This window comes from Schistocerca gregaria, chromosome 10 (assembly GCF_023897955.1).
Source record: "Schistocerca gregaria isolate iqSchGreg1 chromosome 10, iqSchGreg1.2, whole genome shotgun sequence".
NCBI lineage: Eukaryota > Metazoa > Arthropoda > Insecta > Orthoptera > Acrididae > Schistocerca > Schistocerca gregaria.
The window spans coordinates 122,673,887-122,698,742 of record NC_064929.1 but is presented as its reverse complement, the minus strand read 5'-3'; the positions used below and the strand labels follow the sequence as shown (position 1 = coordinate 122,698,742).

The window sequence follows — 24,856 nt, the reverse complement described above, 5'->3', positions numbered from 1 at the left end:
TCGTAAATGTCCAAACTCATATAAATGTTCAAGCTCATTAGTCACGTCAAAATCAAAGGATATCAGACGAAGAATACCCAGTTTTCCAGAAGGGTTTGTCGTGTAAGTTTCGCAGTCAAGCTACTGTGAATTCTGTAAGATAGGAGACGAGGTACTGACGGAAGTAAAACTGTGAGGAGGGGTCGCGAGTCGTGCCTGAGTAGCTCAGTTGGTAGAGCACTTGGCCACAAAAGGTGCCGAGTTCGAGTCTCGGTCAGGCACACAGTTTTCATTTTAATCTGCCAGGAAGTTTCATTGGTAACTTGCTTCAAATGCTCAGCAAAGTAAAATTCTGTACTTCACAGAACGAAAAACTTTTAGTATGGTGTGACGACAATATCAATGAGAGAATATTGGAATCGTTCAAGTCTCACAAATAGCTGTGTGTAACAATTTGTAGGGGTATTGAATGGAAGCATAACATGGACTAAGTCATTCGCAAAGCGAGTGGAAAATTTCAGTTAATTGCTAGAATACAAGGAAAACCTAATCAGTCTTCAAAAGAAACTGCTTACAAACCACTCTTGTGAACCTACCTAGAACACTGGTCTAGTGTGTGGAACTCGTAGCAATCAGGGCTAAAGGAGATGCAGTGTACCGATGATAACGAAATGATAATCAGGACAACAGAACACCCACTTCTTGGGGACGAAATTGGACCAACGGCTCTACAGTCTAGAAGCTACAATGCTCACAATCAGAATATGAGCTGCAGGCATCAAAAGAGATATTGAACGTATATGATACGGCCAAAGCTCGAAATTGTCCAAAGCGGGAACTGGCCGGCAAAGTCGCGAAGTGGCCAATGTCGTTTCAAATTGCTGAATCGGCCGGCCACTTCGCCAAGTGTCTGGGACCCCCAAACTCCGAAGAAATAAGCAAAGCAGATATGATTGAGCAGTTTCAAATTCTGTATCTTTTGTTCAGTTCGGGATCTCGCCGGCTAGTTTGGCCAGTGGCGTACACAGATCGGCCAGAATTGGAAGATAAATAAAGAGTGGACGAATATGTATAATTTCAAGCTGCGTGCAGTCTATTTACTTTATCAGTCTCACTTATAAAAAATATAAACTTTTTACATTCACTTTATAAATCTTCCTTTGGAAGAACAGGTATTTACTTGTTACAAGTGAAGCTTTTATGACATTTGCAATTCCGCAGTATTTACTTATTTCTACATTTGCAGCGATTTAGGAGAGCAGCTGGGCATCGACTGCATAATTGGCCACTGGTCAGTGACTGTGAAGACGAAATGGTTCGTGGTGACTATTCTTCTTTGCTCACGGATTCGAGCGTACCCAGTTTCTCGTGCAGAATAGACAAATTCTCTTTCCAGCCTGTAGAAAGCGCCAACGACTTTCATAACAACTGCAAGAACGCTTCCGGGATCTCCGCACACTGCGTCAACGTCTGATGTACGAATGCGAACATAGTCTCCAACTTTTTGAAAATGGGGATTTTTCACATGATTTTCTAAGCATCTTCGCAATTTGTGCTTGCAAATCGTCGTGTGCTCCTGCCCTTTTCCTCCTAAATCTCTCGCCAATTATTGCATAGTTTCCAAATAATTTTCCACCCATTTCGTTCCACTGCTTCATTCCTTCCTTTACAAATTGCATGCACATCTTTGCTACAGTATATACAACAATGAGCTGCACCACACTGCTCTTCAAAAATCACACGTAACAGTTTAACCTTGTTATTGTCAGCAGGTCTAAGCAAAGAACGGTAGACAGAAAGGTGGAATGAGTATATAGAGGGTCTATACAAGGGCGATGTGCTTGAAGTGAAGAGGACTTAATGAGATGGAAGATACTACACGGTGTGAAGAATTTGACAAAGTACTAAAAGACTTCAGTCGAAACAAGTCCCTTGGAGTAGACAACATTCCATTACAATTACTGATAGCCTTGGAAGAGCCAGCCGTGACTAAACTCTACTATTTGGTGAAGAAGATGTGTGACTCTGGTGAAACACTCCCAGACACCAAGAAGAATGTATTAATTCCAATCCCAAAGAAAGTAAGTGTTGACAGGTGTGAAAATTACCGAACTATTAGTTTAATAAGTCAAGCATGCAAAATACTAATACAAATTCTTTACTGACGAATGGAAAAACTGATACAAGCCGACCACATGGAAGATCAATTTGAATTCTTTTTATTTATTTATTTATTTATTTATTATTTCGTCGGACAAAATTAAGGAGAAGTGTCCATCGTCTTGGAACGAGTCAATACATGGAACAATAACACGATAATAGAAACAGATAAAATAAAATATAAGAAACATATTCAGGCAACAAGTCGTAAGTTTAGATAAAGAAAATAAACAATGTAACATTGGAATTTGCTTAATTTTTCAGCTCTTCCAGGAGCTCCTTGACAGAATAGAAGGAGTGAGCCAGGAGGAAACTCATCAGTTTAGACAAAAGTGTTTGGGCTACGGCTAAGAATTTTGAGTTCCGTAGAAATCCTGGAACACGTGAGGCAATAATGAACCTACGACTTATCTTATAAGGTAGATTAACGAAGGACAAACGTACGTTTCCATCATTTGTAGACTCTCTTTCAAACTCTGAAGGTGGCAGGGAACAAAAATTAGGAGGCGACAGGCTATTTACAATTTGAACAGAAACTACGGCAGTTATAAGAGACGAGGCGTGCGAAAGAGAAGCAGTGGTTGAGAAGGGAGTGAGACAGGGTTAGATCCTATCCATGATGTTATTCAATCTGTATAATGAGAAGGCAGTATAGAAATGAAAAGAAATATTTAGAGTAGGGATTAAAATCCATGGAGAAGAAATAAAATCTTTGAGGTTTGCCGATGACCTTGTATTTCTGTCAGAGATGATAAAGGACGTGGAAGGGCAGTTGAACGGAATGGAGAGTGTCTTGAAAGGAGGCTATAATATGAACATCAACAAAAGCAAAACGAGGATAATGGAATGTAGTCAGATTAAGTCGGGTGATGCTGAGGGAATTAGATTAGGAAATAAGACACTTAAAGTGGTACAGGAGTTTTGCTATCTGGGGAGCAAAATAACTGCTGATGGTCGAAGTAGAGAGGATATAAAATGTAGATTGGCAATGACAAGGAAAGAGTTTCGGAAGAAGATAAATTTGTTAACATCGAGTATAGATTTAAGTGTCAGGTAGTCGTTTCTGAAAGTATTTGTATGGAGTGTAGCCATGTAAGGAAGTGGACGATAAAATAGTTAACACAAGAAGAGAATAGAAGCTTCCGAAATGTGGTGCTACAGAAGAATGATGAAGATAAAATTGTAGATCACATAACTAATGAGGAGATACTAAATAGAAGTGGGGAGAAGAGGAATAAGTGGCACAACTTGACTAGAAGAAGGGATCGGTTGGTTGGACACGTTCTGAGTCATCAAGGGGTCACCCGTTTAGTATTGGATGGATGTACGGAGGGTAAAAATTGTAGAGGGTGACTAAGGCATGAGTACACTGAACATATTCAGAAGGCTGTAGGTTGAAATAGCCACTTAAGAGATGAAGAACCTTACATAGGATAGAGAAGCATGGAGAGTTGCATCAGACCAATCCCTAGACTGGAGACCACAACAACAAAATAGTCAGCTAACTGGTCTCGACTTTCCGATGCTTCGACCTCCACAGTGGCTGTTGAATTCGTCAGGAAGAAAAAAAAATCTTAGGTAGGACCTTCTCCGAAAAGCACCGGCTACTATGTGCACGGTACAGTTAACAACACCAAGGGTGAGAGGAGTCCTATGTACTGTACATTGTTGCCTCTTCACATTACGCAGTGCGACTTAACCAGGGATTTCCAGACGTATGTGTAATCATGTCGCGGTTCGGTCAGAAAAATTAGTGAAATGGCTGGCCAAAGTCAGATGTACACCGATTCTTTCAAGTAATCGGACTTTGGCCAGTCCTCTATGCACAAATGCAAAATTGCCGGCCAATTCGTTTTCAAGTCAACTGATCGGTCTTCGTACTTTGGCCGTAACAGATGCAAAGGAGTTTGTGCGAATGATCACGTATCTGCTTCGTCTGTGAGAAAGAGCCACAGAGGGGTTCAGAAAATTTAAGTGGAATATGTTTCAAGACATTCAAAAACTACACTGTGGAAGGATACTCACGAAGTTCTGAGAACCATGAATTCAACAGTGATTTATAGTGTATTAATGCAGATGTGTATGGGGATGATGTGGTGGGGACTGAACTGAAGTGGCCATTTGGTTTGGACTCTCTTTCCAGAGGGACCTGCTGGGCATCTTGTGGTACGCTAAGGTGGGTCTTAGACCTGGCTGGCGCACGGGATGTAGATGTACACTATTGGCCGTTAAAATTGCTACACCATGAAGATGACGTGCTACAGACATCAAATTTAACCGACTGGAAGAAGGTGCTGTGATGTGAAAATAAATAACTTTTCAGAGCATTCACACAATGTTGGCGCCGGTGGCGACACCTAAAACGTGCTAATATGAGGAAAGTTTCCACCGATTTCTCATACACAAACAGCAGTTGACGAGCGTTGCCTGGTGAAACGTTGTTTTGATGCCTCGTGTAAAGGGGAGAAATGCGTACCATCACGTTTTCGACTTTTATAAACGTCGGATTGTAGCCTATCGCGATTGCGGTTTATCGTATCGTGACATTGCTGCTCCCCTTGGTCGTGATCCAATGACTGTTAGCAGAAATTGGAATCTGTGGGTTCAGGAGGGTAATACGGAACGCCGTGCTGGATCCCAACGGCATCGTATCACTAGCAGTCGAGATGACAGGCATCTTATCTGCATGGCTGTAACGGATCGTGCAGCCACGTCTCGATCCCTGAGTCAACAGATGGGGACGTTTGCAAGACAACAACCATGTGCACGAACAGTTCGATGACATTTGCAGCAGCATGGACTATCAGCTCGGAGACCATGGCTGCGGTTACCCTTGACGCTGCATCTCAATGAGGAGCGCCTGCAATGGTGTACTCAACGACGAACCTGGGTGCACGAAATGCAAAACGTCATCTTTTCGGATGAATCCAGGTTCTGTTTACAGCATCATGATGGTCGCATCCCTGCTTGGCGACATCGCGGTGAACACACATTGGAAGTGTGTGTTTGTCATCACCATAATGGGGTCTCACCCGGCGTCATGGTATGGGGTGCCACTGGATACAGGTCTCGGTCTCCCCTTGTTCGCATTGACGGCACGTTGAACAGTGGACGTTATATGTCAGATGTGTTATGGCCCATGGCCCTACCCTTCAGATGACTGGGTGTTGTGTGATGTCCTTAGGTTAGTTAGGTTTAAGTAGTTCTAAGTTCTAGGGGACTGATGACCACAGATGTTAAGTCCCATAGTGCTCAGAGCGATTTGAACCATTTTTTTGTGGGGAGTACTGAAGTGAAGTGAACGTTTGGGTTGGGCGTTCTTCCAGACGGTTCTGCTGAGCATCTTGGGAAGGACGATCTGGGGCTCAAGACACCCTGGTCTGGATGTAGATGTAGATGAGGTGCTGAGGGATGAATTGGAGTGACCATTCATCTTCGGTTCCTTATTTTCCAGCCAGACATGCTGGGTGTTGAATATTGTGGCGACCTGAGACTCAAGACCAGCTGGTTCACATGATCTGGTTGTAGATGTAGATGAGGTGGTGAGGAGTGAACTGGATTGACCATTCAGCTTGGATTCTTTATTTTTTTCAGACAGACCTGCTGGGTATCGAATGGACTGGAGAACTGGGGCTGAAGACTGGCTGGCTGACTGACCTGTCGCTCTTCCAGAGGAGCGGAGATGCTTACGTCAGCTACGACGATCTGGAGCTCAACGTCAGCATCAGCCTGGCGTTCCCAGACGTGGCGGTGAGTACCACACCAAGCCACACAGCAGAAGCTAACTGATCTATTATCTTCTCCATGTGACCAGTAGTAACATACTGAATAAAATCTTTCCAGTTGTCAAGCCTCAGCTTTCAGCACCTGTCTCTGCAATCGTCATCAGCACCAAAAAATAGCCGACTCCTGCGCCTGTCAGAGCTTTCTGCTTAAATTTGCTCGATAGCATTGTGTCGAAGACCTTCAGGAAGGGTTGTGCTGTGAGCAAGTGTTGTCCTTCCACAGGACCTAGTGATGTCAGCCAGTCCAAAGAGCCAGCACTTATCATATGATGGTTGGGGCATCTTTCGAAGGCTCAAATGATTAATTAAAAATGACAAATCTTGAAAACTGTGAAGATATTACTTTAGTGAGCTACCACTACAGACTCAGAGGATACACATTTGTATTATTTCGAGCTGACATTTCCGATCTTTCACTTCTTCAGGATCAGCTTTTATTTTTAAATGCGAACATTTTAGGTTAGCCTTTACCGTGATTGTTATCGACATTAAATGAAACAACAAGTTTACTGCTACCAGTCACTGTTTATTTATCTCCAAGACGCGTTTCAAAGGTTTAAACTTCTATCATCAGGTTGATCTACATTTGTTAATATGACATTTGTGTGTTTGGTCACAGGTTCTTTTCACTGTCGAAACACGTCACATATATACTGTCATATTTTGATAACTGAGGTAAACAAATATTTACCAAGTATGACAGTATACATGTGATGTGTTACGACTGTGAAAGGAACCTGTGACCACTGGAGACAGTGCCATAAGTTCCTCAAAGAAAAACGAAAATCGTAACACAACACACACACAAATGTCATATTAACAAATGTAAATCGAACTGATGATGGAGGTTCAAACCTTTGAAACGCGTCGTAGAGATAAATAAACAGTGACTGGTAACAGCAAATTTGTTCTTTCGTTTCATCAGCTATTTTTTTTTATTTTAATCGACAAAGTGACATATGACAAAAATATTTGAGACCCTCGTGTAAGCCGAATATGAATTGTACGTCTGAAGGTTAGATTTGAACTTCGCTTTTTTACTGAACATGATTCTAATGGTGTTAGTTCCCAGAAGTTGGAGATGCGGTACGCTACATGATTACAACAGTGTTTGACAGCGATGAGTCTGATAGTGACCGTGTACCATTTTCCCAGTTGACTAGACACGTTTTGATTGCATTGGCGGTTTACTGTTTGGTGTGTACGCTCAGTTGTCACATCTCACAGCGTATTTCATAGTTTCAATTACATAAGACGGTTTATGGGTTAATTTGTCTTCATTCTCAACGCTTTCTTATTAATTCTAATTATCTTGAACTTTCACCGAGCAACTGATTCCACTTGTCTGCCTTAACCCATGACATAATGGTGTTCTGGTGTGTGACGTCACTATGGCACAGAATTTTGGAGTTTGTTGTGTTTGTAGATGTCGTATTGTTGTATTTGATCGTGCCCTCTGGTGGTGGACGTGAGCTTGTTGAGTTTACCGTGTGTTGTTGGTTTCATTTGAGTTTTGGTTGTCACCGCCGTGATTTTGAATTTAGGCAGTTGGTGTGGTAACCTGGGTTGTGGAAAGTGTTTTCAGTGAGTTATTGAGGCTTTTTTGTGTAAGTATTTGGAGCTTTTCTTGGAGCTGATTAGTTTGGTGTTTAATGTGTGGAAGGAAGTCTAATATTTAATTTTATTTGTTGTTGGGTATGGATATGACAATGAAGTTCATGAGTGTTTCATTACGTTCTGAGATGGATGATGATGTATCTGAGATACAGTTTGTGCAGGTGTTCGGTCTTATTGCTTAATATATTAGGTGTCACGTTTGTGGCAACAACATGAGGTTGACGAGATTTCAGGCGCATCGGAGAGGGACATGTATATATGGCTTCGTCGGTGCGTGTGTGCGTATGTGTGTGGGGTGGTCAATCTATGTGGTACTGCAGGAGGCTTCTGTTGGTAACCAATTTTTGTTTTAGTGTTATTCTACAGTAATTGCGATGTTTTGTGTGATGTATATTTATGGTAGGTAGCTTGTGTTTTAATTGATGTAGTTAATAGGGAGTATTTTGGTTTCTGAGTTGTTGGGGTTTTGGTTCAACTTTCCGGGGTTGCAGGGGCTTGTTTTTTGGTATAGATAGCTGCATTTGAGCTGTAGGTCAATGGAAATGACTGAATCCATTTTTCATGGTTACAGGTGTGTTTTGGCATCGATTGCTGCGGTTCAGCTAAGTTCAAGGGAAATATCCGATTCCTGTTGTTTTGTTGGTTTAGCGGAAAGTTGTAATTTCAATTTTTATATGTTATTTGTTTTGGGATGGTGGGGTGTTTTTTTTATTGTTGTATGTTAAACTTGCCCTTAAGCTGCCCTTAATTCCCAATTTTTCGCTGTAGTCATGTTAGTTTCATTTTATTTTTCGAGTGAGACGTTACGGTGTCCCTTCTATTTTTGTTAGTGTCTGTTGGCGTGTGTATGTAGTAACGTCAAATTCGTTATGTTGTATACGCTGGAAGTAGCCGTTTCCGTCATATTGATGACGTCAATGATCCAAGCAGACGGGCAGAATCGGACACTTCTGTAATGCCCTGATTGCCCTTATTCGTACTCGATCCACAGTACGTTTTGGTGATGTGGAGATGCTTGTTCAAAAACTGCAACCGCTTCAATTGTATTGCGATTAAGAAAAGTATGTTTATATGGACACACAGAGGTGAACCAAAATATTACCCCCAATTGATTAACAGCAAGCTGATTCATCTCTGGAAATCAGCATAGCAGGGATTCTACGTGGCTTGCAATTGGACATGTCCTTGATGAGGTTTCCAGGCGGCTGTGGCACCAAATGCCTCTGCACAGGTCACAGAATCGCTGTACATTCAGGGCTGGTAGTTTGCTGGCGCCGAATAGCACCCCAATTATCATTCACCAGATTGAAAACTAGACGTTTCCGCGATAGTGAAAGCAGACAGGTGGAATCGGTCGCTTCTATATTCCCCTGATTTTTCTCATTCATATTTGACCTAATGTGAGTGAATTTGGTAGTTAAGACTTAATCGTGAATTCACTGTCTTCCTCTTCAAACCCCTATAGCCAGACGCTGGCGTGGTATTGTAGAGTGTTATCCTGCTGGAAGATTCCATGGCTACTGAGGAAGGTAGCACCTATACGAGGGTGCCGGAGGTCGACAGTAATGTTGACATAGTCCAAAGTTGCCATGCTCCCATGCTGCCATGGTTTGCGGGCGCCGAATAGCACCCCAGTTGTCTTCCATCAGATTGAGAACGAGCCCTTTCCGCCATATTGATTACGTCATGCGTCAAGGCAGACAGGTGGAATCAGACGCTTCTGTGACGCACTGATCGCCCTTGTCCATAAATGTTCCACTGTACATGAATTTGGTGGCTAAGACATTATCTCAAATTCACTATTTTGCTCCTCAAACCACTATAGCCCGATGCTGGCATTGTGACATAGTCTGTTATCCTACTGGAAGATTCCAAAGCTACTGAGTAAGGCAGCAGGTATATGAGGGTGCAGGAGGTCGACAGTAATGTTGACGTAGTCCAAAGCTGCCATTGTCCCATGCTACCACGCAGACATTGTTTGTGGGCGCTGAATAGCACCCCAGTTGTCTTCCCTCAGATTGAGAACTAGCCAATTCCACCATATTGATAACGTCATGGCTAAAAAGCAGACAAGTGGAATCGGACGCTTCTGTAATGCACTGATCGCTCTTAATCATAAATGTTACACTGTACATGAATTTGGTGGCTAAGACATTATATTGATTTCACTGTCTTGCTCCTCAAACCACTATAGCCCGATGATGGCGTTGTGACATAGTGTGTTATCCTGCTGGAAGATTTCATAGCTACTGAGGAAGGCAGCAGGTATGTAAGGATGCAGGAGGTAGACAATAATGTTAACATAGTCCAAACCTGCCATGCACCCATGCAAGCCCAGGTCAATGTTTCCTTACGTTGCCGGTATTCCATTCCAAATTGGTGCCTCCACCGTTTGTACCGAGGTCGATGAGATGCTGACGTGCTCGTTGGTCGTGTGCGCAGCTATCGTACGACTACGTGGCGCAGATCATGGGCATCGGACCAGAGGGCGCGGTGCACGGCAAGGTGGAGAACCTGATCGTGCACATCGAAGCGGGCGGCAAGCTGTCCGATCTGAAGCTGGCGCTCTACGACTTCCAATACCTGGACTACGGGTGAGTACTCCGTCTGCCTCTCCACCCTTCGCCCGCAGTCGCTCCGCTGCAAGCTGTTGACTTCCGTCGCCAGCGGTTGTAAGCGCTCCAGTCCGGAACGGCGTTGCTGCTACGGTCGCAGGTTCGAATCCTGCCTCAGCCATGGATGTGTGTGATGTCCTTAGGTTAGTTAGGTTTAAATAGTTCTAAGTCCAGGGGACTGTTGACGTCATACACTCATGGAAATGGAAAAAAAAAATACATTGACACCGGTGTGTCAGACCCACCATACTTGCTCCGGACACTGCGAGAGGGCTGTACAAGCAATGATCACACGCACGGCACAGTGGACGCACCAGGAACCGCGGTGTTGGCCGTCGAATGGCGCTAGCTGTGCAGCATTTGTGCACCGCCGCCGTCAGTGTCAGCCAGTTTGCCGTGGCATACGGAGCTCCATCGCAGTCTTTAACACTGGTAGCATGCCGCGACAGCGTGGACGTGAACCGTATGTGCAGTTGACGGACTTTGAGCGAGGGCGTATAGTGGGCATGCGGGAGCCCGGGTAGACGCACGGCCGAATTGCTCAACACGTGGGTCGTGAGGTCTCCACAGTACATCGATGTTGTCGCCAGTGGTCGGCGGAAGGTGCACGTGCCCGTCGACCTGGGACCGGACCGCAGCGACGCACGGATGCACGCCAAGACCGTAGGATCCTACGCAGTGCCGTAGGGGACCGCACCGCCACTTCCCAGCAAATTAGGGACACTGTTGCTCCAGGGGTATCGGCGAGGACCATTCGCAACCGTCTCCATGAAGCTGGGCTACGGTCCCGCACACCGTTAGGCCGACTTCCGCTCACGCCCCAACATCGTGCAGCCCGCCTCCAGTGGTGTCGCGACAGGCGTGAATGGAGGGACGAATGGAGACGTGTCGTCTTCAGCGATGAGAGTCGCTTCTGCCTTGGTGCCAATGATGGTCGTATGCGTGTTTGGCGCCGTGCAGCTGAGCGCCACAATCAGGACTGCATACGACTGAGGCACACAGGGCCAACACCCGGCATCATGGTGTGGGGACACCTCTGGTGATCGTCGAGGGTACACTGAATAGTGCACGGTACATCCAAACTGTCATCGAACCCATCGTTCTACCATTCCTAGACCTGAAGGGAACTTGCTGTTCCAACATGACAATGCACGTCCGCATGTATCCCGTGCCACCCAACGTGCTCTAGAAGGTGTAAGTCAACTACCCTGGCCAGCAAGATCTCCGGATCTGTCCCCCATTGAGCATGTTTGGGACTGGATGAAGCGTCGTCTCACGCGGTCTGCACGTCCAGCACGAACGCTGGTCCAACTGAGGCGCCAGGTGGAAATGGCATGGCAAGCCGTTCCACAGGACTACATCCAGCATCTCTACGATCGTCTCCATGGGGGAATAGCAGCATGCGTTGCTGCGAAAGGTGGATATACACTGTACTAGTGCCGACATTGTGCATGCTCTATTGCCTGTGTCTATGTGCGTGTGGTTCTGTCAGTGTGATCATGTGATGTATCTGACCCTAGGAATGTGTCAATAAAGTTTCCCCTTCCTGGGACAATGAATTCACGGTGTTCTTATTTCAATTTCCAGGAGTGTATGTTACGTCTCATAGTCCTTAGAGCCATTTGAACCATCTTTTTTCCGTCGCCATTTTCGTTCCCTTAGGTATGCCATAGTAGCAGAAGGAGCATGTGGTCTTGTAACACCTCCATTTTTATCCCGACCTGATCTGATCGAACAGCAGCCCACTATGACGTAGTTGTGATGGCAGATTCGATTGAAATGTTGCAAAGTAATATTTCAGAGCTAGATCAGAAATGTAATGACTATGGTATGACGAGTAGCATCTCCAAAACGAAAGTAATGTCAGTGGGAAAGAGATATGAGCGGATTGAGTGCCAAATAGGCGGAACAAAGTTAGAACAGGTGGACGGGTCAAGTACTTAGGAGGCATATTGTCACAGGATGGCAACATAGTGAAAGAACTGGAAGCGAGGTGTAGCAAAGCTAATGCAGTGAGTGCTCAGCTACGATCTACTCTCTTCTGCAAGAAGGAAGTCAGTACCAAGACTACGTTATCGGTGCACCGTTCAATCTTTCGACCAACTTTGTTGTATGGGAGTGAAAGCTGGGTGGATTCAGGGTACCTTATCTATAAGGTTGAGATAACGGATATGAAAGTAGCTAGGATGATTGCAGATACTAGTAGATGGGAACAATGGCAGGAGGGTGTCCACAATGAGGAACTCAAAGAAAAACTGGGAATGAACTCTATAGATGTAGCAGTCAGGGCGAACAGGCTTAGATGGTGGGGTCATGTTACACGCATGGGAGAAGCAAGGTTACCCAAGAGACTCATGGGTTCAGCAGTAGAGGGTAGGAGGAGTCGGGGCAGACCAAGGAAAAGGTACCTGGATTCGGTTAAGAATGATTTTGAAGTAATAGGTTTAACATCAGAAGAGGCACCAATGTTAGCACGGAATAGGGGATCATGGAGGAATTTTATAAGGGGGGCTATGCTCCAGACTGAGCGCTGAAGGGCGTAGTCAGTCTTAAATGATGATGATGATGATGACCGTGAGCCTAATGGGGCTGGTAATCGGAATTGACTGCTACGGAAGTTGCTACTTTCCATTTCGACCTGTTCAATACTATAATACTGAATGTATGGTACTAAGGAACACCAACACAGTTTTACTAATTACAAACTTATATTCTTCTCAGAACACTAAACGGAGACAGCCACAGCCTTCGTCATACATATCTAATTACGGCAAATCTTAGCACAGGCTTTCTTCATTTGCCACTACCGTCACACGCTAATCCATCACTGCATCCAAAACTGCAATCCAATGTTGGGCCGGCGTGGTAGACGCGAAACTATATATCGCCCCTAGTAACTTCACTGATCACTTTTATAAAGATACTTCGTCACTTTGCCGGTATTTATTTATTATTTAGGGATCTAACCAAGGCGATGGTAACACCCTTCTCGGTTAAAAACCCTGTATTTCAATAATTGCCTCCACACACACACACACACACACACCATTCCCGCCAACCACACTGGCGCATCTCCACACTAGCTCTCGCAACACGTCACAATCGATTGTTCACCCTATCGACCTGTGCCAAGTGCAAAGTTATAGTAAGGGCCTACGGACCCCTTACAGTCTCCTCCGACATTCATTACTCTTCTCGTGAAACGAGCTGCTATTGGCTACTTTGTTACGGAGACATGAGCTTAATCTTTCATTACAAGCAAACCAAGAGCTCTTCCACGAAACGAGTTATACCTATATTTTCCCTGTTTTTATTTTTCTTCGTAAGGCTATAGGCAGCAACTTGGTTTTAAAGCTGCATTTTTTTTTTAAACAGGAGCCCTTTTTTTATTACATATTCGTGTAGAACGTAAAGACATATGAATGTTTTAGTTGAATCACTTTTTTCGCTTTGTGATAGATGGCGCTGTAATAGTCACAAACGTATAAGTACGTGGTATCACGGAACATTCCAGCAGTGTGGACGGTATTTGCTTCGTGATACATTACCCGTGTTAAAATGGACCGTTTACCAATTGCGAGAAAGGTCGATATCGCGTTGATGTATGGCTATTGTGAACAAAACGATCGCTATGTATGGCCTCGGGCATGGATGTGTGTCACGTCCTTAGGTTAGTTAGGTTTAAGTAGCTCTACGTTCTAGGGGACTGATGACCTCAGAAGTTAAGTCCCATAGGGCTCAGAGCCATTTGAACCATTTCATAATGTTTCCTGTAGCGTAATACTACTCCCAGCACCACGAGTACGTCGCGCGCTGCACGTTTCGAGCCTCCGTTCGCCACGATAACGGCATTTGGGGAGACGACCATCGACATACTGGCGCGAAAACGTGATTCACCCGAAGGGCCGACACGTTTCCATTAATCGTTGGCCGAATCCCGAGCCACGCGTGTCCTCAGCAGTCGTAATTTACGAAGTCGTAGCGGCAACATGTGGACACGTCAGCGTGTTCAGCTGCGGAGCTCCAATTTCGACATCGTACCACGAACAGTGTACTCCGGAACACTTGTGTCGGCACCAGCATTACGATCCTACGGCAAAGATGCCACTGTTCGCCATCTATCCTACTTTACAGAGCAGAAAAGCCTCCGAAGCCAACATTCTGTGAAGGGTCTCGGACGTCCAACCATCTAGCGCCTGATGGTAGTTTCACTGTCCTTCTATGCCTTTCCGTAGGTGCTCACGACAGTAGCACGTGAGCATTCGACCAGCTCCGCCGTTTTCGAGATACTCGTCCACAGGCTCTGCGTAATAACAATTTTCCCGCTGTCAAAGTCCTTTATCTCAATGAATTTTCCCACCAGCAGCTCACATCTTTGCTACAGTGATCCCTGTCCGTGTCTGTTCCGCTTACGTACTTTTGTCACAATGTTTTAGCTTATTGGCAGTAGAAATCCCAACATACAAAACTCATCACTCACACACAGGAAGGTTCTTTTGATCTACAGTAACTTCATCTCAGCCTAGGATAAACATACAACAATACGCGTCGATTTGTTTTGGAGGTCTCTTTTGTGGTTGTAAGGAGCTACAAGCAATCTGGGCCATCAAAGTGATACAGATTTTATAAAGGTTGATATTTAAGGCTGGTTCTGTGCGTGTTGGACCTCGCGATTAACCCCAGAGGCTGGGGCTGGCAACGGTCGTACCCGATTCTATATCTACATCTGTAGTATGTAAACCACCGTGAGGTGCATGGCAGAGGGTACGTCCCATTGTCCCAGTTTTTTGCGTTTCTTCCTGTTCCATTCACGTATGGAGCACCCGCTGTTATTCCACGGTACACGACGCACACAACCCGTCTTAAATATGTCTCTTCATATGCCTCGGGCATGGATGTGTGTGATGTTCTTAGGTTAGTTAGGTTTAAGTAGTTCTAAGTTCTAGGGGACTGATGACCTCATAAGTTAAGTCCCATAGTGCTCAGAGCCATTTGAACCATTTTGTCTCTTTATAAAATCAGTACCACACTGAACGGCGCAGTGGTCGTGGGTTGTTACGACAAGAAAAGAGATGTTCGAAATAACCCCACGATTTCTCTTATTTGTTTCTGCTGGGCTGAGAAAAAGTTACTTCAGAAGAAACATAAGAACATTTTTGTACATGACTGAAAAATTCTATAACTTGAGATTTATACTACTAACATATCTTCCTAAAACACATTACAGTTATGTTAACATCGGACAAATACATTTGAAGCTATGTAGTGCTGAAGTGAGCAGTTCGTAGCGAAGACGCCGAAAACCGGACGGTCCGTACTACAGGTTAAAATTAAAAAATACATTCATGGAGGTAAGTTCCTTCTGTGTGAGTAATTGAAGGCAGTTTGTTTATTGCCATACCCGTTTCGCTTTTTTTTGGGGGGGGGGGGGGGGGAACATATTTAGTGGCTTGTAAGGGGTTTTTTCTTTTTATACATACATAAACGTATTATGTGGCAGATACAATATGCTGCTACCTTACATTTTGTCGTGTTTTGGTCTTGTTTTCTATGTCGGAATCGTAACGTGACAGCGTATTGTATCTACCACTTAATACGCTTATTGTATGTATAAAAAGAAACATATATTACAGGCCATTGAAGATGCTTCCCAAATAAAAGAAGCAAAACGTGTATGGCCATAAACAAACCGCCTTCAGTTAGTTGCATAGGCGCAACTTACCTCGACGAATCTATAGCAACTAGGGGAAAGACGGAAAACTGAAAAAATGATAAAAAAACATCTTGAGCTTTAAAACCAAATTGCTCCGTATAGCCTAACGCTGAATAAAACAAAACAAAAAAATATTGTCGTCACTCATTCTGAAGCAGGACTATTGGTTCACTTGTAATTGAAGCTTAAATTTGAGTGTATAGAATAACAATATCCGATAGCAGTACTGTAGCAATATCTGAGAAATAGTAGGCAGCAGTGTGTGAAGACATCACCCTCTCACTGGTTTGCTATGGCTATTCATTTCTCCCCCTCCTCTGGCAATCTCTTAATCTCAGAGTAAACTTGCAGACCACGTCATCAGCTGTTTGCCGAATATATTCCTCTGCGTTTCCCTACAGGGTTTATGCTCTACAGTTCCTTTTAGAACAGTGGAGCTAATCAACACGCCTTACGCGTAAAATACAGTTTACTGAATGGCAAAAAAGAAAGTTTTCAATTGTGTTTCTGTCGCTGAACTAAATTACTTTTAAAAGATCAGTACTATTATCCCAGTTTAGTAACATTATAATACTCATAGGCCTACATAATTTACCAATAACTGCACTTTTTCAATACTAGCAGAGCACGTGACGTAATGGCGTGGAGACTACAGCTCGTGATATATACGGAGTCAACACTAATAAAACCGACAAAGTGCATCAACGGATTCCTTAGTGGAAATGGAGGCAATTGGTCATGCTAACATGTGTTCGGAAATGCAGCATTGCCATAGTAGATGGCGATGACGAATGAAAGTTCCTCTGACCCCGTGTCGCGTGTTCCTCGTGTGCCGCTAGCTGTGTGATAGACGCAGCGTTCAGCAAGCACCAGAATGGTCCGATATTCATGTCGGTAACAAGTCATGATGGTGTTCGTGTACGGCCAAGTACATGGAAACGGTTGAGGGACAGCACGGCTATACCAAAACAAGTACTCTCATAGACAACAAACACATCACTGCACATGGGTCTGTCAAAAGAGACCCACGGTCACATAAATGCCCAAAAATGGCTGATTAATATTCGTTTTTGTTCCTACGGTTATTACAGAACGAAACTGAAAAACAAGTGATGTACTGGGTTTGTAGGTGGTCGCATTACCAACTTATTTTCAAACGACTGCAGCACGGAATGGCTCAAATTCAAAATATTACCCGCTCGGTCTCCTTCACAAATCTTAGAAGTTTGTAACTGTGGCGCTAAACTGAAACCCTACCTTACATGCGTCAAAACGCGAAATTGCATTTCTTCACCGCCTGTCATCCCTCTTCGGTTTTATTGAAACACTCGCTTTACTTACTCTCTTTGGCGCCTTTGGGAGCATAGGTCATCCAAGAGAACTAGCCACTCAACTCTGTCCTTGGCCATTTCCCTCAATTTCGGCTAGGTTTTGCAGACTTCTGCTTCCTCCCTGTTCCTCCGTTCCCCTTCGCCTACCTCTGGTTTGTGCTCCCTTCCTTGTTCCTTGGGGATTCCACTCCAGTGCCTTCTGTTTGACTGCTGCGTCTAGCTTTTTCAACGGTGCCGTCTCCGTTTATGCTTTCTCTTACGTATCTATGCTTCTGTACGTATCTCCTGTGTTTACCTCCAGAATACTCCGTTACTTGCAACGCACTTTTGTTTGGACTCTGCATATCTTATCTTTTTTTATTATTATTATTCCCCGTTGAGCTGGCCGAGCGGTTCTAGGCGCTACAGTCTGGAACCGTGTGATATCCTTAGGTTAGTTAGGTTTAAGTAGTTCTAAGTTCGCTATGATGCTGCCCTATGGTGAAAAGCGACGTTAGAAAAGATCCATTTAAACGTAACTGTCCTCCATAGCGATCGAACACAGTGCAAACAACCACTGAAGACTAAGTAGGAACAGTACTTAGGTCGCAAATCCCACGTAATAACGATGTTAAGTTGCTGCCCTGTATTCATGAAATAGTACAGAGCACATGCAGTGCTTTTCATGATAAGCGTTACGTACAATACGCAAAGCACCACACACACACCAAAAAGTTTATGCCACTTGGGAAATGCGTGGAATGTTTGTGTAGACTGTGTGTGGTGCTTTGCGCATGTAGTTACGTACAGATCATTAAAGTGCGGCGAATAATCTACGTCATTTCTGTGAATATAGGACTATAACATCCCAACAAATTTACGCGGTATTTTCGACGTGAGACGTAAGTAGTATTACTACTAACTCTCAAAAATTTATTCACACCACTGTGATTGATTGTTACGAAGGATGGTTACGATTAAATTGGTTATTTACAACATCGTTTTTTATATACTGTAGGGCACCACCAGCCCAAGAATCTTTCACCGCAAGGAGTAATAAAATGCAAACAAATTATGTACATTTCAAGTAAGGGTCCATCCTACGAGCAGCCTCCTGAAGATGAACCTGTCGTTTCAAGTGGATTACGCCGCTATTTTCTTAAATAGACAGCACTGTCAGTAGTATTTGCGATGCTATGTTTTTGTTTGAAAGAATCAGCCTATATTTTGTACAGAGCGAGGTGGCGCAGTGGTTTGCACACTGGACTCGCATTCGGAAGGACGACGGTTCAAACCCGCGTCCGGCCAACCTGATTTAGGTTTTTCGTGATTTCCCTAAATCGCTTCAGGCAAATGCTGGGATGGTTCCTTCGAAAGGGCACTGCTGACTTCCGTCTCCATCCGATGACCTCGCTGTTTGGACACCCCCCCCCCTTTTCCCTGAATAAACCAACCTATATTTTGTACTGAGGCAAAGTCTCAAAATGTCACTTCTTCACTTTTTTCCTCGCAACTAGATGTCCATGACGACCAGAAGGCACATACTTATGACGTTCTCTGATTGTGATGATACAGGATACCAGTTATTGAACTATATTAAATAAAACAGTGATAACTTCTGAACTGTTTGTGTTAGGACGTTCGACCTGCTGGGATGGCCGCGGGGCATGATGGGAATTAGTATACACTATATGGTTTGGTTTAACGACGAAGCCCGATTTCATTTGGCTGGATTGGTCAGTAAGCAAAATTGGAGCATTTGGGGACTGTTAACTGAGACCCCGCATTTCCCGATGGAGAAGTATCTTCACCTTCAACTGTGTGGTGTGCAGTATCCAGTCACGAAACAAACGGTGCGATATTCCTCGACAACTACCGAATGGTACTTGAAGGGTTTAGAAGATGAATTCGTACCTATGATCCAAAGTGAGCCTGATGTCGACAAGGTGTGTTTTATGCAAGATGGAGCTCGACCCCATCGAAGCAGGATTGTGTTTGATGACCTGGAGGGGCACTTTGGAGACCGCATTCTGGTTCTGGGGTTCCCAGACCCCACTGCCATGGGCTTCGATTGGCCGCCATATTCTCCGGATCTGAACTCACGTGACTCCTTTTCGTGCGGCTGCATTAAGGACAAGGTGTACGGCAATAACTCCAAAACTATTGATGGGCTGGAAACAGCAATTCAGGATGTCACTGACAGCATCGATGTTGCAGCCGGTCATCCAGAATTTCGCTATTCATATGCGTCACATCATCGCCAATGATGGCACGCGTATCGAACATGCAATAACCTCAACCCGAATGTCTGTAGTGACGTTTCCATCTTGAATAAACTGTGTGCAAGCCGTAGTTTGAAACTAATTTAAGTTTTTTTTTATGATATAGTTCAATAATTGCCCCCCCCCCCCACTGTAAATGCAATTACTATAGTATTTGCAGATTATTCGTTTGCCTGTAAATTGTAGCCATATTTTTTTTCTAGGGATTGTGGACATTGTTTCCTACTTTAGATGTCTGGATTGTAGAGCTTCCTTAAATCTGTCATTCATCGCTAAGGGCGGAACTACTTCTCTGCCACATTTTCCCTTGTGGAAACTTATTTCCGTCGAGTGGTTCTTCAGTTTTTCCTTCTATTATTTTGTGTATTGTTCTACTTATTACACTACTGACCATTAAAATTTCTACACTAAGAACAAATGCAGATGATAAACCGACATACATTGCACAAATGTATTATACTAGAACTGAATGTGATAACATTTTCACGCAATTTGGGTGCATAGACCCTGAAAAATCAGTACCCAGAACAACCACCTCTGGCCGTAATACCGGCCTTGATACGCCCGGGCATTGAGTCAAACAGACCTTGGATGACGTGTACAGGTACAGCTGCCCATGCAGCTTCAACACAATACCGCAGTTCATCAAGAGTAGTGACTGGGTTATTGTGACGAGCAAGTTGCTCGGCCACCATTGACCAGGCGTTTCCAATTGGTGAGAGATCTGGTGAATGTGCTGGCCAGGGCAGCAGTCGAACATTTTCTGTATCCAGAAAGGCCCTTACAGGTCCTGCAACGTGTGGTTGTGCATTATCCTGCTGAAATGTAGGGTTTCGCTGGGATAGAAAGAAGGATAGCGCCACGGCTCGTAACACATCTGAAATGAAATTCCCACTGTTCAAAGTGCCGGCAATGCGAACAAGAGGTGACTGAGACGTGTAACCAATGACACCACATACAATCACGCCGGATGACACCACAGTATGGCGATGACGAATACACGCTTCCAATGCGCGATGTCACAAAACACGGATGCAACCATCACGATGCTGTAAAACGAACCTGGATTCATCCATAAAATAACGTTTTGCCATTCGTGCACGCAGGTTCGTCCTTGAGTTCACCATTGCAGGCGCTCCTGTCTGTGATGCAGAATCAAGGGTAACCGCAACCTTGGTCTACGAGCTGATAGTCCATGATGTTGCAAACGTGGTCGAACTGTTCGTGCAGATGGTTGTTGTCCTTCAAATGTCCCCATCTGTTCACTTATGGGTCGAGACGTTGCTGCACGATCCGTTACAGCCATGCGGATCAGATGCCTATCATCTCGACTGCTAGTGATACGAGGCCGTTGGGAGCCAGCACGGCGTTCCGCATTGCCCTCCTGAATCCACCGATTCCATATTCTGCTAACAGTCATTGGATCTCGACCAAGGCGAGCAGCAATGTCGCGATACGATAAACCGCACTCGCGATAGGCTACAATCCGACCTTTATCAAAGTCGGAAACATGATGGTACGCGTTTCTCCTCCTTACACGAGGCATAACAACAACCTCTCACCAGGCAGCGCCGGTCAACTACTGTTTGTGTATGAGAAATCGGTTGGAAACTTTCCTCGTGTCATGCGTGAATACTCTGAAAAGCTAATCATTTGCATATCACAGCATCTTCTTCCTGTCGGTATAATTTCGCGTCTGTAGCACTAATGGCTAGTAGTGTAGTTTGGTTGCTCGATCTGCTACCGTACATTGGATGTTTCTGGAGTTGCGTCCTTTGCTGTAATCTTACTTGTTGCCGTTTCCGTTCCTTGCAGGAAAGTGACTTTCCACCTCGAGGGCAACATCCTGGACTTCATCGGGAATGCGATCCTGGATGTGGTGACGACGCTATTCCGCGGGCCCATCATGGAATTCGTGGAGACCGCCCTGCGCGAAGTCATCACCCAGCTGCTGGAGAGGATCGACCTGACCGACATAATCGGCGGCGGCGTCAGGTGTGGGCTCTGAGTCCTCCACATCTGGGGATGCGATTGTACGAGTGGGTAATTCTGTCTGTACATACCTATCACGACACAGGTGCACTGATTGTCAGCTCTGATGGTACAAATAAAGTGATCTTTATAACGATTACCAGTTGTATTAATTTTCTCAACAAATATTTTCATCACCTCTGACCTTGTCTCCCCCAGTACCTGATCGGACATTATTTGAGTCCTCCACATCTGGGGACACAGCTACTCAACTGGCTGGTTCTGTCTGTACATATCTAAAACGACCATGGGTGCCTTACTTGTCAGATATGATGGTATAAATAAACTAACCTTTATACCGATTACCAGTTGTATTCACTTAATCAACAAATATTTTCATCACCTCTGACCTTGCCTCCCCCAGTACCTGATCGGACATTATTTGAGTCCTCCACATCTGGGGACACAGCTACTCAACTGGCTGGTTCTGTCTGTACATATCTAAAACGACCATGGGTGCCCTACTTGTCAGATATGATGGTATAAATAAACTAACCTTTATACCTTTATACCGATTCACTTAATCAACAAATATTTTCATCACCTCTGACCTTGTCTCCCCCAGTACCTGATCGGACATTATTTGAGTCCTCCACATCTGGGGACACAGCTACCCAACTGGCTGGTTCTGTCTGTACACATCTAAAACGACCATGGGTGCCCTACTTGTCAGATCTGATGGTATAAATAAACTAACCTTTATACCGATTACCAGTTGTATTCACTTAATCAACAAATGTTTTCATCACCTCTGAGCTTGTCTCCCCCAGTACCTGATCGGACATTATTTGAGTCCTCCACATCTGGGGACACAGCTACTCAATGAGAGAATATGCTTGAAACTGAGTACTCTCGGCGCACTCTTGACATTGTGGATCTCGAGATATCGAATTCACCAACGATTTCCGAAATGGAATTTCCCATGTGTCCAGCTCTAACTACCATCCCTCGCGCAAAGGCTATTAATTCCCGTCGGGCGATTACAGTCACGTCGGAAAACTTTTCAGATGTACCTTATGAAGGTTCTTTATTTACCATTACGGCACTCCAACCCCAGTTCTCGATACCAGTAATATCGCACTACTTTTCTGCCGGAAGCCAGCAAGGGATAAGTCCCTGCAGTCGCGCTATTCATCTGTGTACTCGGTGGCTCAGATGGAAACAGCGTCTGCCATGTAAGCAGGAGATCCCGGGTTCGAGTCCCGGTCGGGGCACACATTTTCAGCTGTCCACATCGAGGTATATGAACAACACCTGTCGGCAGCTGAGGGTTTCAGTTAGTCACCATTTATTCCAGGGAAAAGCTGCACGGTGAACAACAGTAATCTGTTCTTTGGAGAACAGTTACCGTCTTCATATATATATATATATATAGTGAAAAGGCTACCCAGCCTTTGACCTTCATCTGTGCGAAAGCGCACAGGTTGCCCAAACTCTTACGGGAATCGCCAATGCGTGCGCGAGCAATGAGTGAATGGGCAAATGTCTGTAAGGTACATTACATAAGTAGAATTGTGGACAGTTGGGAATGTGAGTCTCACGGGAAGTGTGCAAGGGATAAGTCCCTGCAGTCACGCTATTCATCTGTGTCCTTGGTGGCTCAGATGGAGCCGGCACGGTAGCTCAGCGTCTAGCAGTAGGTCAGAGGGTTAGCTGCCCTCTGTAATAAAAAAAACTGTGTGAATGGATCACTAACGAACTTCAACGGGCGTCAGGGGACGTCCGTCACGAACAATTGCAGCAAACTATAACGAACGAAAATGAGATTACAAAAACAAAAAAACAAAGAACAAAAAAACAAAACAAAAACAGGCGGATAGAGCGTCTGCCATGTAAGCAGGAAATCCCGGGTTCGACTCCCGGTCCGGGCACATATTTTCAGCTGTCCACATCGAGGTATACCAACAACACCTGTCGGCAGCTGAGAGTTTCAGTTAGTCATAATTCGTGACAATATTCACATTTGGTTTTATTAATGTATAGGTACTCAGATGTATCGATATATTACAGTGATATGGATCCTTCGTGTATTCATTTCTGTGAGACTGTCATAATCTTCGACTTACTTGCAACCGTTTTGGCGCGAATGCGCACAGTGCAGTCTTTGTTTCACTTTGTAAAAGAATAGTCAAGTCTTGCATTTGGTTAAAGTGGAAATTAAATATATGACGATTGATACAAAAATGTATTCTTCATGATGTGACAATTAAGAAGTATATGTGAATTTACAAGAAGTTTAACAAAAATGCAGATCGTGAAGACCAAGTCAAAAATTATATCTACCATACCATTGTTCTGATCTTGGATTGCTTGATCATTAAGAATTTCCTGAAAAACGCATTTGTTAGGTCTTCAAATATTGCTAAAATACAGATCTGGACCTTCTAGCAGTCAAAGTGGAATCAACCTAGAATCAGCAGCATGAGCCATAACAACTTCGTCTATGTGGGAATCGATTCAAGGTAAGTGCCAAAATTAATGACTTCCTTACAGTGACTTCATTATTTCGATTCTGACGATACCATCCATACTCAATAACTTTGTTGTTGCCCGATAAAGCGAACATATGCTGCGTGAGCAACGTTATGAATCTGATTTCGTACCTGCTTTGCATGCGGTGGTATTGTTAGAACCTCCAGAGCACAAATGGCAGTTCCACCAATGCACTGCCCTATTATGCGTTGCGTATGCGATACTTCTGCCATCTGCGTGTGTGCATACCGCTATCACACGATTTTCGTCACCAAAATGTGTAATAAACCAGGAAAAAGTTCTAATGTCACACAATGGGAGTCAGGGCGATGCTTCGTGGAAAATACCAGTGTGCCTGCCACGTTAACATAATGGCAATCGACAGGTAAAACGGTTGGCGCTAAGAGGGACTAGCGTACTTTTTCCGAGATTATAGCCACATTTTACGAGTTACAAGGTAATGAAGACATTCTCAGTGACTCTGATGCATCCGACCAGGATGCTGAATAACTTCCAAATGACCCAGACGACAAAGAGGTATGTAAATTTACAAATCTTTTGTACGTACTTCACGTCACAGACGTACTGGTTTGTGCACGTATATACCATTCAGTTTCTGAAATGCTTGAAATGTGGGGATATTATTGAATGGCTCCTGTTGAAAGCCTGATGGTGTGAACGTGCATATTTCTTCATTTTTATTCGTACAAGTAATAATTTATACTCACATCAAAACAAGTTTTGCATCGCTCAAGTTCCCAGAACTCTTGAAGATATATGTTGACTGTGGATACTGTATCACAGACACAGTCCCTTTGACTGTTCTGAGGTGTCACTAAACCCGCCCAAAGATGTAAACAACCATGCATGAGCAGCGCCTATTAGACGGAGG

At 44.3% G+C, this 24,856-nt stretch overlaps 1 protein-coding gene across 1 annotated transcript in view; it reads left to right on the top strand.

Moving 5' to 3' along the window:
• The window catches only part of LOC126293466 (uncharacterized), a 37,570-nt gene extending 15,978 nt beyond the window's left edge, over positions 1-21,592 (top strand). Inside the window, exons 3-5 of the mRNA XM_049986708.1 lie at positions 5,734-5,889; positions 9,984-10,135; positions 21,277-21,592. Of these exons, the coding sequence (XP_049842665.1) occupies positions 5,734-5,889; positions 9,984-10,135; positions 21,277-21,469 (501 nt within the window). The 3' untranslated portion in view covers positions 21,470-21,592. The remainder of the gene's footprint in view (positions 1-5,733; positions 5,890-9,983; positions 10,136-21,276) is intronic.
• The last annotated feature ends 3,264 nt before the right edge of the window (positions 21,593-24,856 follow it).